The sequence below is a fragment of the Diadema antillarum genome, unplaced genomic scaffold (genome assembly GCF_040938485.1).
Source record: "Diadema antillarum isolate AM-2024a unplaced genomic scaffold, OU_Dant_1.0 scf00000005, whole genome shotgun sequence".
In the NCBI taxonomy this organism is placed as follows: Eukaryota; Metazoa; Echinodermata; class Echinoidea; order Diadematoida; family Diadematidae; genus Diadema; species Diadema antillarum.
The window spans coordinates 1,093,893-1,111,119 of record NW_027270894.1 but is presented as its reverse complement, the minus strand read 5'-3'; the positions used below and the strand labels follow the sequence as shown (position 1 = coordinate 1,111,119).

At 42.3% G+C, this 17,227-nt stretch overlaps 1 protein-coding gene across 1 annotated transcript; it reads left to right on the top strand.

Annotated features, from left to right (window-relative positions):
* Positions 1 to 451: 451 nt before the first annotated feature.
* On the top strand, positions 452 to 9,035 carry LOC139713989 (NHL repeat-containing protein 2-like). The gene is made up of 8 exons (XM_071625745.1): positions 452 to 593; positions 2,464 to 3,194; positions 3,678 to 3,892; positions 4,926 to 5,157; positions 5,781 to 5,900; positions 7,223 to 7,432; positions 8,019 to 8,232; positions 8,673 to 9,035. Exons 1-8 carry the CDS (start codon positions 452 to 454, stop codon positions 8,933 to 8,935), a joined length of 2,127 nt encoding a protein of 708 aa, XP_071481846.1. The 3' UTR covers positions 8,936 to 9,035.
* The last annotated feature ends 8,192 nt before the right edge of the window (positions 9,036 to 17,227 follow it).

Below are 17,227 nucleotides of genomic sequence, written 5' to 3'. Positions count from 1 at the left end.
CCGCTCTGCAGCTGCAGTTAGAGGCAAATTGATTGAAAAGCGCCAATAAACACCACCACCAACCAGTTAGAGGCAACTGACAATGACATTACAGACTTTGCAGAACACTTTGATGATATGCGTTGAACATCCCTACACAACAAGTTTTCCGTTTTGCCTTCATGTCGATGAAAATTCAAAACGTTCTGCCAACGCAAAGCCAGTAGATTTACACCACGCGATCAATCTGTCCTCCTTAGCTCCTAGCTCCTGTAGCTTTTCGTATGTTCCCACGGCGGCGGCAGGATGGATAGCCAATCAATTCTTCGCTCTCAGCCCGGCGCACCGGCCCGGCAGGCTCGCTCGGCGGCTCGCGGCTGCGGCATCCAGCGGCCGCTCGCTGAGCTGAGGTTTCATGAAAGGCCAGGGGGCGTCCTTCTCAGCTCAATCACGGAATCACGGAGAAAGAACGATGGGGAAGGCAATTCAGTTGGTTAGCGCTGCTCTACTTAGGCCAGTTTTGACCCCAGATGAACGAAAAACCATCATTCAGTCTCAGTTAGATCGCCTATCATCGAGTGAGGATGAGAAAACGGGGGTTGAGTTCCCGAAGGGTAGGTAGAAAACAATGATTTTGCGGAAAAAGTACGTTCCCGTAAAGTGTAGTCCCATCTACTCAATATGGTGTATGGTTCAGCAGTCTATGTATGGTTCAGTAGTCTGTGTATGTTTGCTTATCATATCATCAGTGAGTGTGTGTAGTTTCTTAAAGGCAGCCGATCGCCATCCCTAATGGTACGTAAACTCCGAACGACCGAAGTTTGTGCGTGCAATTGCGCAATGGCAGACTCGGTGCTATATCCATAAACGTGTGGGACAATGCTACCACTGAGACAAGTGTGTGTGTGTGCGTGTGTGTGTACGCATCATACACAAACATTGTCACCGCGAGCTGCGGTGATTGGAGGAGAGAGGCCAGAAGACGCTGCGGCGTGTGTGTGTGTGTGTGTGTGTGTGTGCGTGCGTGTGTGTGTACGCATCATACACAAATATATTGTCACCGCGAGCTGCGGTGATTGGAGGAGAGAGGCCAGAAGACGCGTGGCTCTTTTGGCCTCTCTTCATGCGCATGCGCACTGAGAGTGTGCGTCCATTCGGAAGCTCTCGGGACAGCCATTTTGGGTTAGGAGATAAGCACAGGGAGCTCTCTTGTAGCCTACCGTATTTTCGCTGACCCATTGAGCCAGCGCTATTCTCATTCGGGGGTCACTACATTTGATACAGAATGGGGGAGGCAGCGTGTTGCGTTCGTCTCCGTGCCGCACAAACCACTCGCCACGACTGAGTGTCTTTAAATATTAGAATCATACACTTCTGACAATCTGAAATCTATGATCAGCAACACTCATTCGGTATTTACATGTCATACATTGTGCCAAAACTTTGTTTCTAAATCATGTTGTGTCAATCGGGTCAAATCCAAGTTGTGGCTAATACAGTATGTGGGATGGAGGAGAAGGGCCAGTTCGACCCATCTTCACAAATTGGCAAAATTCAAGAAAATGTGTATGGTGTGTGTGTCACTTGCACTAGACCAGTGTGTGGCCTGTAGGATGGGTACAGGTTCAGAGTGTTAGTACTCTTGTTACATTTTTCATCAACAAGAGAAGATAGGGCCTATTTTTTCTCTCAAGGCCGTCAACTTAGTTTGCAGGCATTGCCATTGGCTTCATGGCAGAATTAGCATATAGAATCTAAACCTAGGCAACTTACTGTAAGAGGAAAACAATTTTGCATGCATGATACTTCTGTGAATTTTGCGAAGAGCCAAGATTTGGGAAGGTCACATGTAAATGATGTATGCAAAGCAAAAATTGTTGTCTGTACAATACATTAAATACCAGTAACAATTTGCTAAATGGTAAAAGTTTCATGCTGCAAAAAAGGCAGTTGGCTCCAAGTCGAGAAAGTTTTGTACCGTGAATGTTTCTGTTTTCCAGAGTAGGTGACAGTTTGGGATATTGAATCATGTCATCTCAAGCAGTAAAGTTTGAGCGAGGTTTTTTGCAGTTCATTTGTTTGTTATTTCGTTTGTTTTTGATGTTATGATTTATACTCAGAGTTTCAAAATGAGTTTAATATTTGTTATTCATTATTGCTACCCCCAACCTACATGTATGTTGATCATTTGAGATCAGGAGTACTAAAAAAAAGTCTAAAGATCTTTGAATGTGAGATGAGGAAGTCTGAGCAAAGTTGGACTTGATTATTTTTAAAATCTTTTTTCAGACTCCATATGAATTAACATGCCCTAACAAATTTCTAAAACTTTCAAACATTCTGTTGTATGATTTCAAGTTGCTCAGTTGTGCATATATGCAATGTATTTTAAGAATAATTATTGAAAGCCAAAGAAATGTCCTATTTTTGCACCAGTGAATAATCTCAGATTTGATGAAGCAACAGTGTCTCATTCTCTTTCAGACCTTGAATGGTTCAATACTTCTGGACCATTGTCCTTCAAATCCCACCTACATGGCAAAGTGGTTGTTCTAGACTTTTTTACATACTGCTGCATCAACTGCATGCACATTCTGCCTGATCTTGAGGCCCTCGAGAAGGAGTATCCCGTAGAGAGTGGCGTTGTCGTGGTTGGAGTCCATTCTGCCAAGTTTGAGAATGAGAAGGTGTCCACCAATATCAAGAATGCCATCATGCGCTACGGCATCGAGCATCCCGTCATCAACGACCACGATGCCGTCATGTGGAACGACCTAGATATCCAGTGCTGGCCCACTCTCATGATTATTAGCCCCTTGGGGGAACCTATCATTTCCATCATCGGGGAGGGCCACCGCGACATCCTCTTTGAGACGATCGAGCTCTGCTCTGCTCACTTCAAATCTCGCGATATGCTGAGCCCGCACAGTCTGCCCTTCCTGAACATCAAAGATTCTCTGGTGGACACGCCCCTTCTGTATCCAGGCAAGGTGACCACCAACCCAAAAGGTGACCTCCTGGCTATTTCGGACACTGGCCACAACAGGGTAGTGATAGCCACTACTGAAGGTGAGGTCAAGCATTGCATTGGAGGGCCCCAGGCTGGGCTAAGAGATGGTCTGTACCATGAAGCTCAGTTTCATGCCCCGCAAGGACTTTGCTGGGCAGATGATGTCATCTATGTCGCTGATACTGAAAACCATGCCATTAGGAAGGTTTGTCCATTATCTTCTCTAAGAGACCTAAAATGCTTATACATCCCCCTTTTTAATTTGTTTTATGGTGAATTATATTTTGGTATTTGGAGAAAGTTTGTTATTTGTTTGTTTGTTTGTTTGTTTGTTTAAAAAATGTACTTAAAAATAACCCTATATTCAATAGTTCTGCTTTTCATGTTAGAGTTAACACAATGAGTTCAGCATTACACATTTGCAGTGATAATGGTCTTTAGCTAACTCTAGGCTTTCAAGTACTGGTGCCTGTATCCATACACATACTGGTTGCTTGTCTTTCTTGCCCTCTCCCTTAAACTCTCTTCCTCTCTCTGTCACATTCTCACATCCTCCTCTCCTTCACACACACTGTGGCCATATTCCTCTACAAACCAGCCTGCTCACTTGCAGAATTTACACTTCTTACTCTGGTGCGTCGGTAACAGAGTTTTTCATGACAAGATTCTGACTGAATGCTCTACACAGATTGACTTGTCAAGACAGTGTGTCAGCACCATTGCTGGCACAGGAGAGCAGGGCAATGACCCCTATGGAGGAGGTCAGGGGGTAGAGCAGGTCATCAGCTCCCCATGGGATGTGGCCTTTGGTCCTCCGAATGAGGATGTGCTCTTCATCGCCATGGCGGGCACGCATCAGCTCTGGGGACTGTTTCTCTCAAATGGGCAGTGGCTCAAGGCTGTGTGAGTTCTCAATCTCATTCCTCAGGACCACTTCCTTTAACATCTGTCATGTCTGTCATCAGATTTGATTTGACTTGTCAAGATAACGTGTTATGCCTCTTTTCAGTAAAGAGTTTGTGAAGACTGAATCAGGAATTGGTGAATATAATCAGAAAAGCTATATGTCGCCTGTCATCTGTTAATGTTGTAAAAGTAACACAGGCCAGAATATTTCTTGTGCATGGTCTGATAAAATTATTTTGTAGTTTTCCCAGAAACTATTCATTATGAATACATTTCAATTTTCAATGTGAAGCTTGAATATTCATAAATATCTAACAGCAGCATCTTTAATGAAACCAGTGTTACAGAGAAAAATTTTCATACCTGCCAACTGCAAGGGCGGATCCAGGGAGGACCGCAGCCGGCGCACGCTCCCCCCTTTATTTTTTGTTGAAACAAAAGAAATAAAAAGAAAAAAATGGGGGAGGGGTGCGTGCGCCCCCCCTTTAATTTTGTAATTGCGCCCCCTCTTTACGGAATTCCTGGATCCGCCCCTGCAACTGCTCCCGTCCGAAAGGAACAGTCATATTTCTTTAACAGGAAAGAAGAAGCATTATTCAACCTTGTCTACCTGTTTTTGTTATCACGTGCTGATAGTAATGTATGGGAGATGGGTACTTAAAAAGCATTAGTTTTGCATTATTTTCTCCCAGTTATTCCAATTAACTAAATTTAAGAGTGGGCAGGTATGCATTTTCTTTTTCTTACACAGAGTTTATCACACACATAGGTCTACAGTATAAACGTATGTTTTCCTCCCTTTTTTTTATCACAAAGTTCATGTTAAATTACAAGCCTCACCAGCAGCACTGATCATTTTTCAGAAGGTCTTGAGATGAGTTTGGCTTGGGCAATTTTACAAAGCACAGCTGTGTTATACTCAGTCCTTATGTACTTCATCAGCGTGTGCAGTGCCAATCTTCCAGTTATTTCTGTTCACTCCCTGAAGTCTTCAGAAAATGATCAGATAGTTGTCCTGTCTGTCCCACAGGGAGCACGCAAAGGGTACGTGCATGAACTATGCGGGCAGCGGCAAGGAGGAGAATCGCAACAATTCCTATCCCCGCAAAGCGGGCTTCGCCCAGCCGTCAGGTATCGCTCTGGCCCCCCAGGAGCCCTTCAACTGCATCTTTGTCGCTGACAGTGAGAGCAGCACCATTCGGAGGGTGTCTTTCAAGGACGGGGCAGTCAAGAATGTGGTGGGCGGGGAAATAGACCCAATGGTGAGAGTTCATTAACAACACATCAAAAGTGCAGTGACTTTTCATAAAATGTCCCAATGAGGTCTCCACAGAGTAGCTCTTTTTTTTCAATTTATTTATTTTACAAACTACAAGCTGTAGCTTGCAGATGGTGGCATACAATGTGTTTCAAGGATACAATTTCTGTTCGTTTTCAGCAGTCAAGTTTCATGTTTAACTTATTTTCTGTAATGTTAATGATTGTAGTTTGTGAATGAGGATCTTACTGTCTTGAAATATTTAGAATTATTGGTATCATTTTTGGTTGGGACATAGTTTGTATGTTTTCAATGTTTATATCCTACAATTTTTTTTTGAATGATCACTGATCCTTACTCTTAGTTTACAACTTGACGTGTTGCCTTCAAATTCCCTTACATTTTGAAATGATACAGATGATATCATACATTGTATAATTTGTGTTTACCATGTAAGATAGCTATAACAATTTCTGTTGTGTATTTTTTTTTTGTCTTAGTATGCAAGCCATGTAAATTTTGAAAGGTTGCACTGATGTGAAAGCATAACCAAGGTGTGAATTTTCAGTGCTTGTCTTTCTTGTGAAATTGCTCATGACTGTGTTTAACCTCATCTCCTCTTCCCAGAATCTGTTTGCTTATGGTGATGCAGGGGGCAAGGGACTTGAGGCAAGACTACAGCACCCTCTGGGCGTGGCATGGGACCAGAACAAACTCCTCTTTGTGGCTGACTCGTACAATCACAAGGTGTGCACTGATTCAGTTTGTGTCAAAGGTCAAATGTTGAATGCCTAGATTCCTTCAGGGCCTGACAAAACTACTTGTCTGCTTGTCTATGGGAAGCAGAAACCATGGCCAGTAGTCAACTTGCCAACCCACTGATCAGTATGGGCAGTGAACTAAGGCCAAATTTTTAACACACAAATGAAAATATGAAAATGATAATGCATAGGGTTAATGTATACCAGACTTGCTCCTGGGTGGGATTATTGTATGTGCACTAGCTGTATCATTTGACAGAATATTGGTTCTATGCATTTGTGTGAATAAATGTTTGTGATGGCTATGCTTTTGACAGGCTTATTATTCCAGTGTAATCAAGATTTTATACATTTCCCATAAATACTTACCAACTTACTTCCAAGTCACCTGATTTTAATTTTTTTTTTTTTTCAATATTTTGGATCCAGTTCACTTTCCAGGGTTCGAAATTGGCAATGGTCCACTGGCCATTGGCCACCCAAAATCACGTCGGACTAGCAAAAAATCATAAAATTCTGAAGTGACTAGTCCGTCTGGCTAGCCAAAATATTGCTTCAGTGTCAAAATTGATTCTAAGTAGTCCGCCTGGCTAGTCAAAAAAAAAAGTTAAATGCGACCCCTGCTTTCATAAGTTGTTTCTGCCATGGGTAAGCTGTAGGCCAGCTCTGTGGCTTTAAGAAACAAAAATTGTTACAAAAGTATGCTTCAATTTTACTATGTTATTATACTGACCTTTTGTAAGACAACAGAAGATCAGTTTTTGTGTATGATTGAGTATTTCGTAAGCAGGTCATAAATGATTGCACAATTCGTCCCAGTTTAGCTTTTGTCATCCCATTTCCAATGCCACAAATGATGGAAGATTTTTACTGCATATATTATGTTGTTATCATGAAATTGCCACCTCTGAACTTCTCTAATTATTCATTAAATTTGCAGGAAATCAGATTAAAAATCAAACAAAGTAATTTGACAATTTGAGAGAGAAACAGAACCTCACATCTTCTCAGATGTGTTTCCAGTTTAAGAATAGTTGTAAGTTCAGCAGTTAAGAGGCTTTTGCAACTAAAACAATTATACATGTTTGTGGACAACAGAGAGCTCAAATGAGAGAAACTGTTAGACTCTTTTTCATGAAGTGCTATCAGTGGATAGGAAAAATACTGTGTAACAAATAAAATGAAAAAAAAAATGTAATTAACTGATACAACATGAAATCACAGAATGTAGTTTCTGGGACCTGGCAGATTGAGATATAAGAACAATATGAACGAAATCATGTCAATGATTAACATGAAATTTCTCAGATCAAGATGATAGACGCCGCACAGAGGTACTGTGTGACGTATGCAGGGACTGGGGAAGCAGGCAAGGAGGACAGTGACGACCTGATGAAGGCAAAGTTTAATGAGCCGGGTGGACTGGTGGTATCTCCATGCAGCAGTAAGATCTATGTGGCCGACACCAACAACCACGCCATCCGATGCATTGATATCAAGAAATCGTCTGTTGCTGAGGTATTATGCTAAGTACTGATGTTTGATAGATGTGACAAAATGCTTGTTTGACAGGATGCAGTAATTTCATTCATTTGTTTATTTATTTAGTTAGTTGGTTAGTTAGTTAGGTAGTTACAATGTAGTTAGTTAGTTATGTATTTATGTATTTATGTATGTATATATGTATGTATTTATGTATTTATTTATTTATTTATTTATTTATTTATTTATTCATTCATTTATTTTATTATTCAGTTTATTTATTTATTTGTTTTCAGTAGCCTGAAAATACAGATGAGGCATCCTTCACAAAAGACCCTGTATTGGTAATTACAAACTTGTGACAGTAGCTTGTGGGGTAGTAGTATTCCCAGTACATATGGAAAGTTTGGTTCTCTATTCTATCAAAGTGAATCATCAAGAGATAACATCTTTATTGTTAGTTCAGGCCCAAGTTCAGGCCAAGTTAGTCTATATTCATCTCACCTAACCCCCCCCCCCCACCAAAAAAAAAAAATGTTGACAAAGAGAAAAAGAAGCAGCATCTCCTAAAATCACTACACAGGATGGCCATCTTACTCTCTCTTATGTCCTCAACGACCAGGTTCACATCCAAGTGCCCAGAACAGAAGTTGACAGTAAGCCAGCAGCCCCCAAGAAGGTGAAGTCGCTGCTCTCAAAGGGCATTGAACCAACGACAGTAGAGGGTGTTTCATTAGAGAACGGTGGCCAGCTAACTCTACGTCTAGATGTCCAACTTCCTACGGGCAGCTACCTCACAGAGGGCGCTCCAAGTGCGTGGCAGATCATAATGCCAGGTAAGCTCATCATTTCAAAGGAGATTGGATGAGTTTGATTAGTTTTTACAAGGCTATTTTTGCAATTGTTAGTGAAAATTTGACACCATTATTTGCTTATCAAATTAACATACAGTTTACATCTGCAACTCCTTTTGGACATCTATTTTTGGCAAAATATTTTCTTGCAGATAAGCTATGCTTCTTGAGAAACCAGTATCAAAGAGCCCAGATAGTTTCCTGGGTACTGAAGGTGACAACTATACACTCATTTTATGCGACATTCTGTCAACATGAATCATTCAGATCATACCCATTTCACTCATTTACATAGAGGTAGCAGAAAGCCAGTCACTGTAGCTGTCGTGTAGAAATCGTGGAGTTTGGAATCAAATGTTTTCACCAAAAGGAGGACCATCGAACCAATTACTGAGCCTCAGCTCTCTGGATGCTTTTCACAGGTAAGAAACTGCAGGTCGTCATGGAGAAAACGAGGCTGACCAGTCTGAGTGACCCCGCCCCAAGTCACAGCTGGATGCTCCACGTCGACCAGGAGCTGCCGTGCGACATCGCAGTGCAGGTGGAGGCAGCAATCTACTATTGCCTCCCCTCCGGAATGTGTCGCATGCAAACTGTTGGATTCACCGTCCCCATCAGCATAAAGGATGGGTCTCCCAACGAGGCTTCGACTACTGTGGTAGCCACTCTAAGTGATGCTATGTGATGTGGGCATGTGTGTTGGAAGCAATTATCCCTATCTTAACTGGGTGGTAGGGGGGTCAAATTGACTCCCCTCGACATTTCATGTAATGATTCCGCACCGCGCAAAGATTTTGCCGCACCATTTCATGGCTTTTTTCTTTGAAGTCTCCCGCATATGAGACCAAATTTGCAACGTCTGGATATACCGTTCTGAAGTTACGTAATGTTTTGAACATGCATGGCAGCCTGAAAACAGCTCAAATTTGTGATATTGTGAGCAAATTCAATGCAAATAGTGTGGGTTGTTTTTTTTTGGGGGGGGGGTTTAAAATGATAGGAATCAGATTATTTAAACTTTTGATAATTGAAATCAATTAATTCTAATGTAAATAAACTTTTAAAAATGCCTGCAACAAATTTTTGGCAAAAAAAAACAATAAAATAAAACACAAAGGCCAAAAAGCAATATCGTACATAAGAAATTAACCAAATAAGAAGATACAAAAGGAAATAATCTTGATTGTCCGTATTTTTTTTTTTTGCAAGAAAATTGTTCGATGTGTCTTGAGGAATTCTGACGTAGAAATTAGCAATCCTTCAGCCTTTGTAGTGGAGTTACAGGCAAAAATATGATTTCTTGCATAAATTTGCATGATGAATTAATCAATTAGAAATAGGCAATCAATATTTTTCTGTTGTATAAACATATAATCTTGTAGTTGACATCCAGCTCATGTTCAGGCAAAGTTTTGCGGCGATCGTGCCATTTTTTTTTTGGGGGGGGGGGGGTTAATATGATCTTGTAGTTGACATCTAGCTCATGTTCAGGCAAAGTAACTACAAGATTATATGTTTATACAACAGTAAAAATTTGTTCTTAAATACTTGTAGCCAAGTTAGAATAGGGTTAAAGGCTTTGGTGTGTAGCTTATGTGATGGTGATAGCATATTGGTTTGTGATCAGATTTGGGGTCAAAGGTTACTTACAATTCCAGCTCTTGTGGTCAACATATCTCAACATATATTTGAGCGAGGAGCTGTGTGGTCTAGTGGATAAGACCACAGACTCTAAATCATGAGGTCCTCAGTAAAGTTCATGGGCGGCAGCAGCGATGCCTTTGCTGAAGCACACTACCGGTATTCATATTTAAGAGGCTAGTATGCCAGTGGTACTGTTGCTGCTAGAGCTTGCTGAAGATTGATACTACCTTTACTTAGAAAGGCTGATGGATGGATAAAAGATATTATGTATTGCCTTGTATTTTTTTTACTTATTCAAAATTTGATGAGGGTATAGTATTTATCTATACAAAATGTAACTATACACAGCCCTGTTGCTGTACACAAGTGTAAGTCGTGACAGGGCTGTACGGTGTGGACACTACGTAATCTTAGGATTCTGGGGCGCCGACTCTATTTTGAATTTACTGCACCATATTTGTTACTCAGACTACATACGATGAAAACTTTATCTATTTAGCTACCGTCTTTGGCTATCGATATTAAGATAATTATTTCACGACTTACCAAAAATGACACTTTTTTTAATCCTGTACGTCGCAGAAATCGTAAAAAGGCAGACATGATTCGAAATGTCGGCGGCACTGCGAATGGTGGGCAAAGGGGGCGCTGTTGACCGTGCGGGCAGTACAAACTCTGCAGTGCGCGCACCAAAGAGATTGTTACATAGCAGACGACATTGTTCTATACACAATCTAATGCAAAACGAGCAGAGGTTCATTTACACGTATCACCATATCTTATGGCAAGCGTGAACGCATGACTACGTTTTCTATCTATTAGTAATCCCCTCTGTTTTTACGTTAATGAAATGCAAAATCATGGAGAATCATCTTCGCGAAATTGCGACTGCCATATTTGGCCCATACTTTGTGCTGAAAGAAAAACAAAGAGCTGTCATAAAAATATCGCAGCGTGGAGGCACACCTTTGCAATCCTACCTACAGGATACGGCAAGACTTTGCCGTTTGCCATCCATGCCCCTCTCATGGAAAAGGTTGGTGTTATTGTTTATTTTGTGGTTTCTTTGTGGTATGTCTTGTTTAAAATATTTCTGTACGTGTACACCTATATTGTATCTATATAGGCTAATTTATGGGCTATTTTAGGCTGAAGGATGAAATGCGTTTGTTAGTACATGTACACACATCAGTGACCGTTGTTGTGCGATAAAGGAAGAGAGGGGACTTTTGAAATCAGGAGAGGGAAAGCAAGATGAGTGTTAACAGGGAGGTGGAAGAGCGAAACCACCTCCCTGGTGTAAAGAGATGAGGAAGACATTGACAATCGAGGGGTAGCGGTAAGCTTGAAGTTGAAGTTTCACTAGTGGAGGTGGGAGAACAAGGGACAGACAGTTGTCTGGAAGAATAGAGTAATCACATCAAGGGTTTGGAAATCGTTGGAGCGGAAAAAATAAAACAGGAAAGAGGGAGGACAGGGAGCATTTGGAGGTTGGAAAATCATGGAGATGAGAGAGAAAGAGATGGAGAGGGAGAGGGGGGGGGGGGGTTATAAAATGTAAAATTCCGGCTGATATTTCACGTAGTAAATTAAGGGAAATGCTGAATCGACACTATATAATTACAGAAGTATAAAACGTGGAAATAAAAAGAAAATGGAACGTTGAGAAACTGTGCACTATAGCTGTGTAGATGAGAGAGGAACGACAGAATCAACATTAAAAAAATGAGAATGGGTTGGTTGGTTGAGCGTATCCTTGGAAGGACCAATGTGGAAAGGAGTTGTTGAGAGAGAAGATAAAGTCAAGTATAGTAAAAATACTACCGTGGGGGAGGGGTGCAAAGGACTGAGTAAATCTTTATTAGAAAAAAACTTATATAGTACAATTGAATGCAATGAAAGTCATGAAAGAAAATTCATTGGAGTACTACAATTGCATATTAACAGATGTACGCCGATACTCTAAACCATGCTCGTAAAATAACAAAAAAAAAAAACAACAAAACTCAATCCCCTTGTAATTATCACTCATTGCAGAGTTTTCATTTATTTATTTTTTTTTTTGACAGTTGAAGCCATAGACAAGACACATGACCATTGTGGTCAGTCCACTAAAAAGTCTTATGATGATCAGGTGCATGCGGAGATTGGAGTCACACGGAATAAAGAACTGCGGCCATTCTCAGTCATTCCGAAACGGACATGAAGCCGTTGACGGAAAATGGTAATTCAACATCGGAAGTTTCCTGCGATGTGTTCTTGAAATGACGTATACTGATTCCAATGTAATTTCACTATATGCCCCCCCCCCCCACACACACGCACACATACACTGAGCCTCACACTTCCAGCATGTCAAGCAAGTTAAACATGGCCGCAGCCTGTTAACTCTGTATAAGTCTCCCCCTGTAGATGAATTAGTCTTTCTCTCGTAAATTAACCATTATCTGAAAAAAGATTTTGGTTGAATACATACATATTCAAGTACCTCTATATGTATAGAGTTTGGTATAATAATGACAACTAACATGAATTTTGAAATCATAGATCACATTACACCTGATGCCGTGTTTATAATCTATCAAACAAGACGATAGATACTGGTATAAATTTACAATTCTAACTGAACATAGAACGGGGAAATACACAGTAAGTCAATTTTCCGGATATAGTTTGTATCATGCATGTTTGAATTCAGGTGAACTGCAACTGTATCAGGTAACACTTCTCTTTTAATGAACAGAGAGAGAGACCTCATTTTCACGTCTCCGGAGGCCATCATGTCACCAAAATGGTGGAAATGGCTGCGGAAGTTCCAACAGAGAATTTCCCTGTTGGTACTTGACGAAGTGCATTGTCTCACAAAATGGCAAGTTAACATATCTAACGGACATAAGTGTTGAAATATCAACCTCCCATCAAGACATGCCTGATCAACTGAAATTATTATATATTTGCAAGATGAACGTTTATTATTTATGCGTGATATCGATGGATGAGCCGCCACTAATACTGTCTAATCATTTAGCTGATGCCGTGAATGAAGAAAGTCATCACTTCAATATTAGGAAGGCTGTGTTGAATGCTCTGTTTGTACCTAGTATGGAGCGCACCGAAGAACATGTGGGGTCTTTTTGCTCTGTATGTGACATTGCAAAGCATTGACATGTCTTCATTAGTCTTTAGGTCTCTCCACATCTGCATACAATTGTACAGCTCAGCGCTGTGAATCCATTCGTCTGGAGAGGGCCCTCAGCTTTTGACCAAGCTTACGAGGGTCCCGTGATGGAATTTTCATCGAGGCAAAAAAAAAAAAAAGCCATCTTTCCCACCTCCTCCAACCATAGCCTTACCACCAAGCCTGGCCTTTTTGATATCGTGTTCACCCAGCTTTTCCGGATGTAAATGGATTTCGTTCGGCACACCAAACGGGCAGATGAATTCCTCGACAAGCTTCCTTGCCACAGTCTCAGCTCTAGCATCAGTGAGTGCATAGGTAGGCTTCAACTCATTTTGTGTGGTAATCCCCTACCACCAGAATCCATCAGTTGCCCTACTCTGTTTTCGGCAACGGTCCCATCAAGTCCAGTGCCACTCATTCCATCGGGGCACCCACCCTTCTCTGTTGTGAGGGCACACTTTGTTGGCTCGGAGGAGACTTTCGCCACTCACCAAAATCACACCTTCTAATGAAAGAATGTGCCTCCAGTAGAATTGCAGCTTCAATTTGGCCAGTGTCTTTTTCAGCCCAAGGTGAGCTCCTTGTGGACCATCATGCACATCATGTTTAGCGTCCTCACAGAGCTTTTCCGGCATGATTATTTGTTTCCTGACAATCTTACCATCGTCAGATTTCCAGCGATGATACAGTACGCCATTGGCCAGTTCCACCTGGTCCCACTTTTCCATGTGGATCGTATGCCAGGGGTGGGGCGGCTTCACTGTCGGTTGTAGTGGCTGTTGGCTTGACGGATTGCTTTGTAGCTGGCAGGACATGCAGCTGTTGACCAGTTGTTCCACGTCGTTGTCAATTTTAGGCCTCCAATCTTTCGTCCGCAGCATTTGTTTGGTGCGCACGATGCCTTGATGTGTGTCGTGTGCGATGTCCAGGGTGCGGCATCGTAAGCTTGTCGGCATGACGATTCGTGGTCCCCTCAGAAGGATTCCGTCTTTGACGGAAAATTCGTTACAGCACCGTGTGTAGCTAGCGATGTCGGGATTGTTATTGTTCCACTTCCCCGACATGACAGCCTGTATTACCATAGCCAAACGGATGTCTTTTTCGGTTTCAGTGCGAATCTCCGCTCTGCTCATCGCCTTTGGCACTGCGTATGTCACGATGGCGTCGACATAGTCTTCTGGGATGTTGTGATGAGCTTGCTTTTTGACCACGAGTAGGGGTGAGAGTGGGTCAGCAGGATTTGTCTTCCCGGCCATGTATCATATCTTGTACTTGTATCGCTGCATGCGTAGAACCCAGCGTTCAACTTGAGCTGGTGGTTTATTGGTGGGGGCATGCATGTACTGCAGCGGTTTGTGGTCGGTTCCACTTTCCTCAGTATGTCTTTGCGGCTACAGATGTTTGTGCAATTTCTCTCAATTCAGGTCTCGGATCATTGCTTTCTTTACCTGTATGAACCATTGGATTGTGCTGTCTGAGAGTTGGGCCTCTTGTATGGCTGCATTTGTCATGGAAGGTTTGAGAAGCAATTCCTCTGATGGAGCATTCTGTTCCCCCCTGTGGAGAGAGTGAACTCATTCCACGGTCAGATTTCTTGCTTGCTTCCTCTTCTCTTTCGCATTGTTTGCATCTCATACGAGATAGACCGTCAGCACTGCCGTGATGTCGCCCAGGTCGGTGTTCAATGATGAGGTCATATTCGGCTATTCGCTCTAGCCAACATGCTAGCTGCCCTTCTGGGTCTTTAAAGTTTAATAGCCATTTCAAAAAATGCATGGTCAGTTCTGACTTTTACTCTCCAGGCGTAAACATATTGCCTGGACTGCTGCAATACAGTTACTAGTGCCAACAACTCTTGCCTAGTGACAGCATTATCTTCCAATTGTACAGGCCATTCCGCACAATGAATGATGTCTTGTCTTGTGCATCTTCATCGAGGGCAACCTGCCAGTACCCTGATGAGAGATCAAGTGTCAAAAGCATTTTGCGGACCCCAATGTGTCCAATGTTTCTTCTATCTTTGGAATTGGATATGCATCCTTTATTGTTACTTCATTGAGGTTGTGGTAATAGACACATAGTCTCATGGACCCATCCTTCTTGTTCACAAGAACAATGTTTGCTTACCCCTCTATCCAACAGATCGTTGACCTGCCAATCTATTTATTGTTGGTTGCATAGCGAATATCTCCTGGTTTTCTGTGTGATCAGTTTCGCGTTGCCAGTTTTGATGCTACATGTATGTTGCACAACATTCATGCGTCCAATGTCTTGGCTATCTTTTAAAAATATGTCTGCATAATCAATCAAACACATTTTCACATGCAGATGGTATTGGGGGTCCACATTTTCAACCGTTCAGTTGTACAGAGCCTCTACATGGGGTGGATGATCATTGGACTTTTCGCATTTGCTTACTACCAGTTCGACCTCTGTAGAAGTTATCATTCCCACAGTCATTCTTGCTTCAACATCACGTGATGACTCTCTAGAGTTGAACACTCGTACCGAAATGATTTCCTTTTTCTGCATCAACTAAAGTTCTGGCTATTATAAGTCCTTGGGGTGCAACTTTTCCTCCATACTGTAGAGGCTCAGTGATTGCACTCCCTGACATGTTTTCCTTTATTCTGGTTATTTTGCCTTGAATGATAGCCACACGACTAAGAGGTACTCTTATACTCAGTAGTACGTGCTACAAACGGTTCACCACTCTGTTTTGTACTCATGATCTCTTCACCATTCATGTAGAGACTGCATCGTTGAAAATTCAAGACGTCTTGAGTTGGAAGGAGAAAATCAATCCCCAAGATCCCTTGGCATTTGATATCTGCGAAAATGGCTTTAAACGTTTGCATTGTTCTACCAACACCTATTTCTCCCCAAGCGATACCCAGCACTTGCAGAGGGCTTCCGTCTACTTGCTGGATTTTCGCTGTGAAGGGCTGTAGCTCTGGCTGGGAATCCCTATCCATTTTGTAGTATGTGGTAGCACTTATGATAGTGTCAATGGAGCCTGTGTCGATTTGAAATCGACATTTAGTCGAACGAAGGGCTCCAGTCACATAGGGCCTACAAGCCCTGCTTAGCATTTGATTGAGTATTTGGGAGCATATCGAATTGGTTCTGAACTACCATCTCATTTCTGTTTGCGTTGGGTGATTTTGTTGGTCCTGGTTGTTTCCCAGCCTGGCTCCGAGCCCCTCGACGGACTGCACCATGTTTCCCTGACTGCGTATTGTTTCTTCTTGTCAGAGGGCATGGGCGACACAAATGACCAACTTCTCCTCATCTATAGCAGGCTCTCTCTTGTACCCACTGTGAGCGACCTGAATTGGTTTGGCTAAATGGAGGGGGAGTCTGAGCTCTATTTGCTTTTCCTTGACCAGACCCCATTTTCTAGAACAATTCCGTTAGAGCTTGCACATGTTTCATTTGCTTTGTCAACATATTCTCCACCTGCTGGAGATGGGCATCAGGGTCAAGGTCAAGTCTCCTTGCGTATCAACCAGACCTGTAATGCTCACTCCTCCTCTGCATCTCCACTTTTTCAAAGCTCTCAGTTTCAAGTGCAGCTTGCACAGCTTCGTCTAGGGTAGAAGATCGGGCTCGATGAATGCCCTCTCTCTTTGATGGATTGATTTTCTACAGCATCAATGAAGTGGTTCTCTTCAAGTCTCTCACGTGCCATGGCCGGAATTTCTGGATAGGCTTTGATAGATAGCTCATGGATGACTTGTCCAAGTTCTTGCAGAGATTCAGCTCTTGGACCTTGTTTTTATGTCTCAACTCCATGAGATAATTCTCTGCTTGCTGACTTGAATGAAATCTCCTTGCAAGCATCCTAGTCAGTTGGTTGTACGAGTGTCTTGCTTCACCACTCAGACCACTAATGCAACGCAGTGCTTCGCCTTGCAAGCTTGCCATCGGCTATGAGGCTGCCTCTTCATTTTCCCATCCATTCACATCTCTGCATTCTTCAAAGTGGTGGTTGTAAACTCCCCACGCATGTCTACTGTCGTACCTATCTGGTACTAAGAGAGGTCTTTGTCGTTTGACATGTTCCGGTGTCAACTTTTGTGACACACAAGGCATTGCGCTTTGCGCTGTGGTCACCAGCATGGGTCTATTCGCATCACTCTTGTTTACAAG

What these genes read in the sequence shown, in the direction of transcription:
- LOC139713989 (XM_071625745.1), top strand. Translation starts at nt 452, where the DNA reads ATGGGGAAGGCAATTCAGTTGGTTAGCGCTGCTCTACTTAGGCCAGTT. An exon ending in GGGGGTTGAGTTCCCGAAGG is followed by an intron (nt 594 to 2,463) that starts GTAGGTAGAAAA and finishes ATTCTCTTTCAG; the next exon opens with ACCTTGAATGGTTCAATACT. An exon ending in CTGACTCGTACAATCACAAG is followed by an intron (nt 5,901 to 7,222) that starts GTGTGCACTGAT and finishes GAAATTTCTCAG; the next exon opens with ATCAAGATGATAGACGCCGC.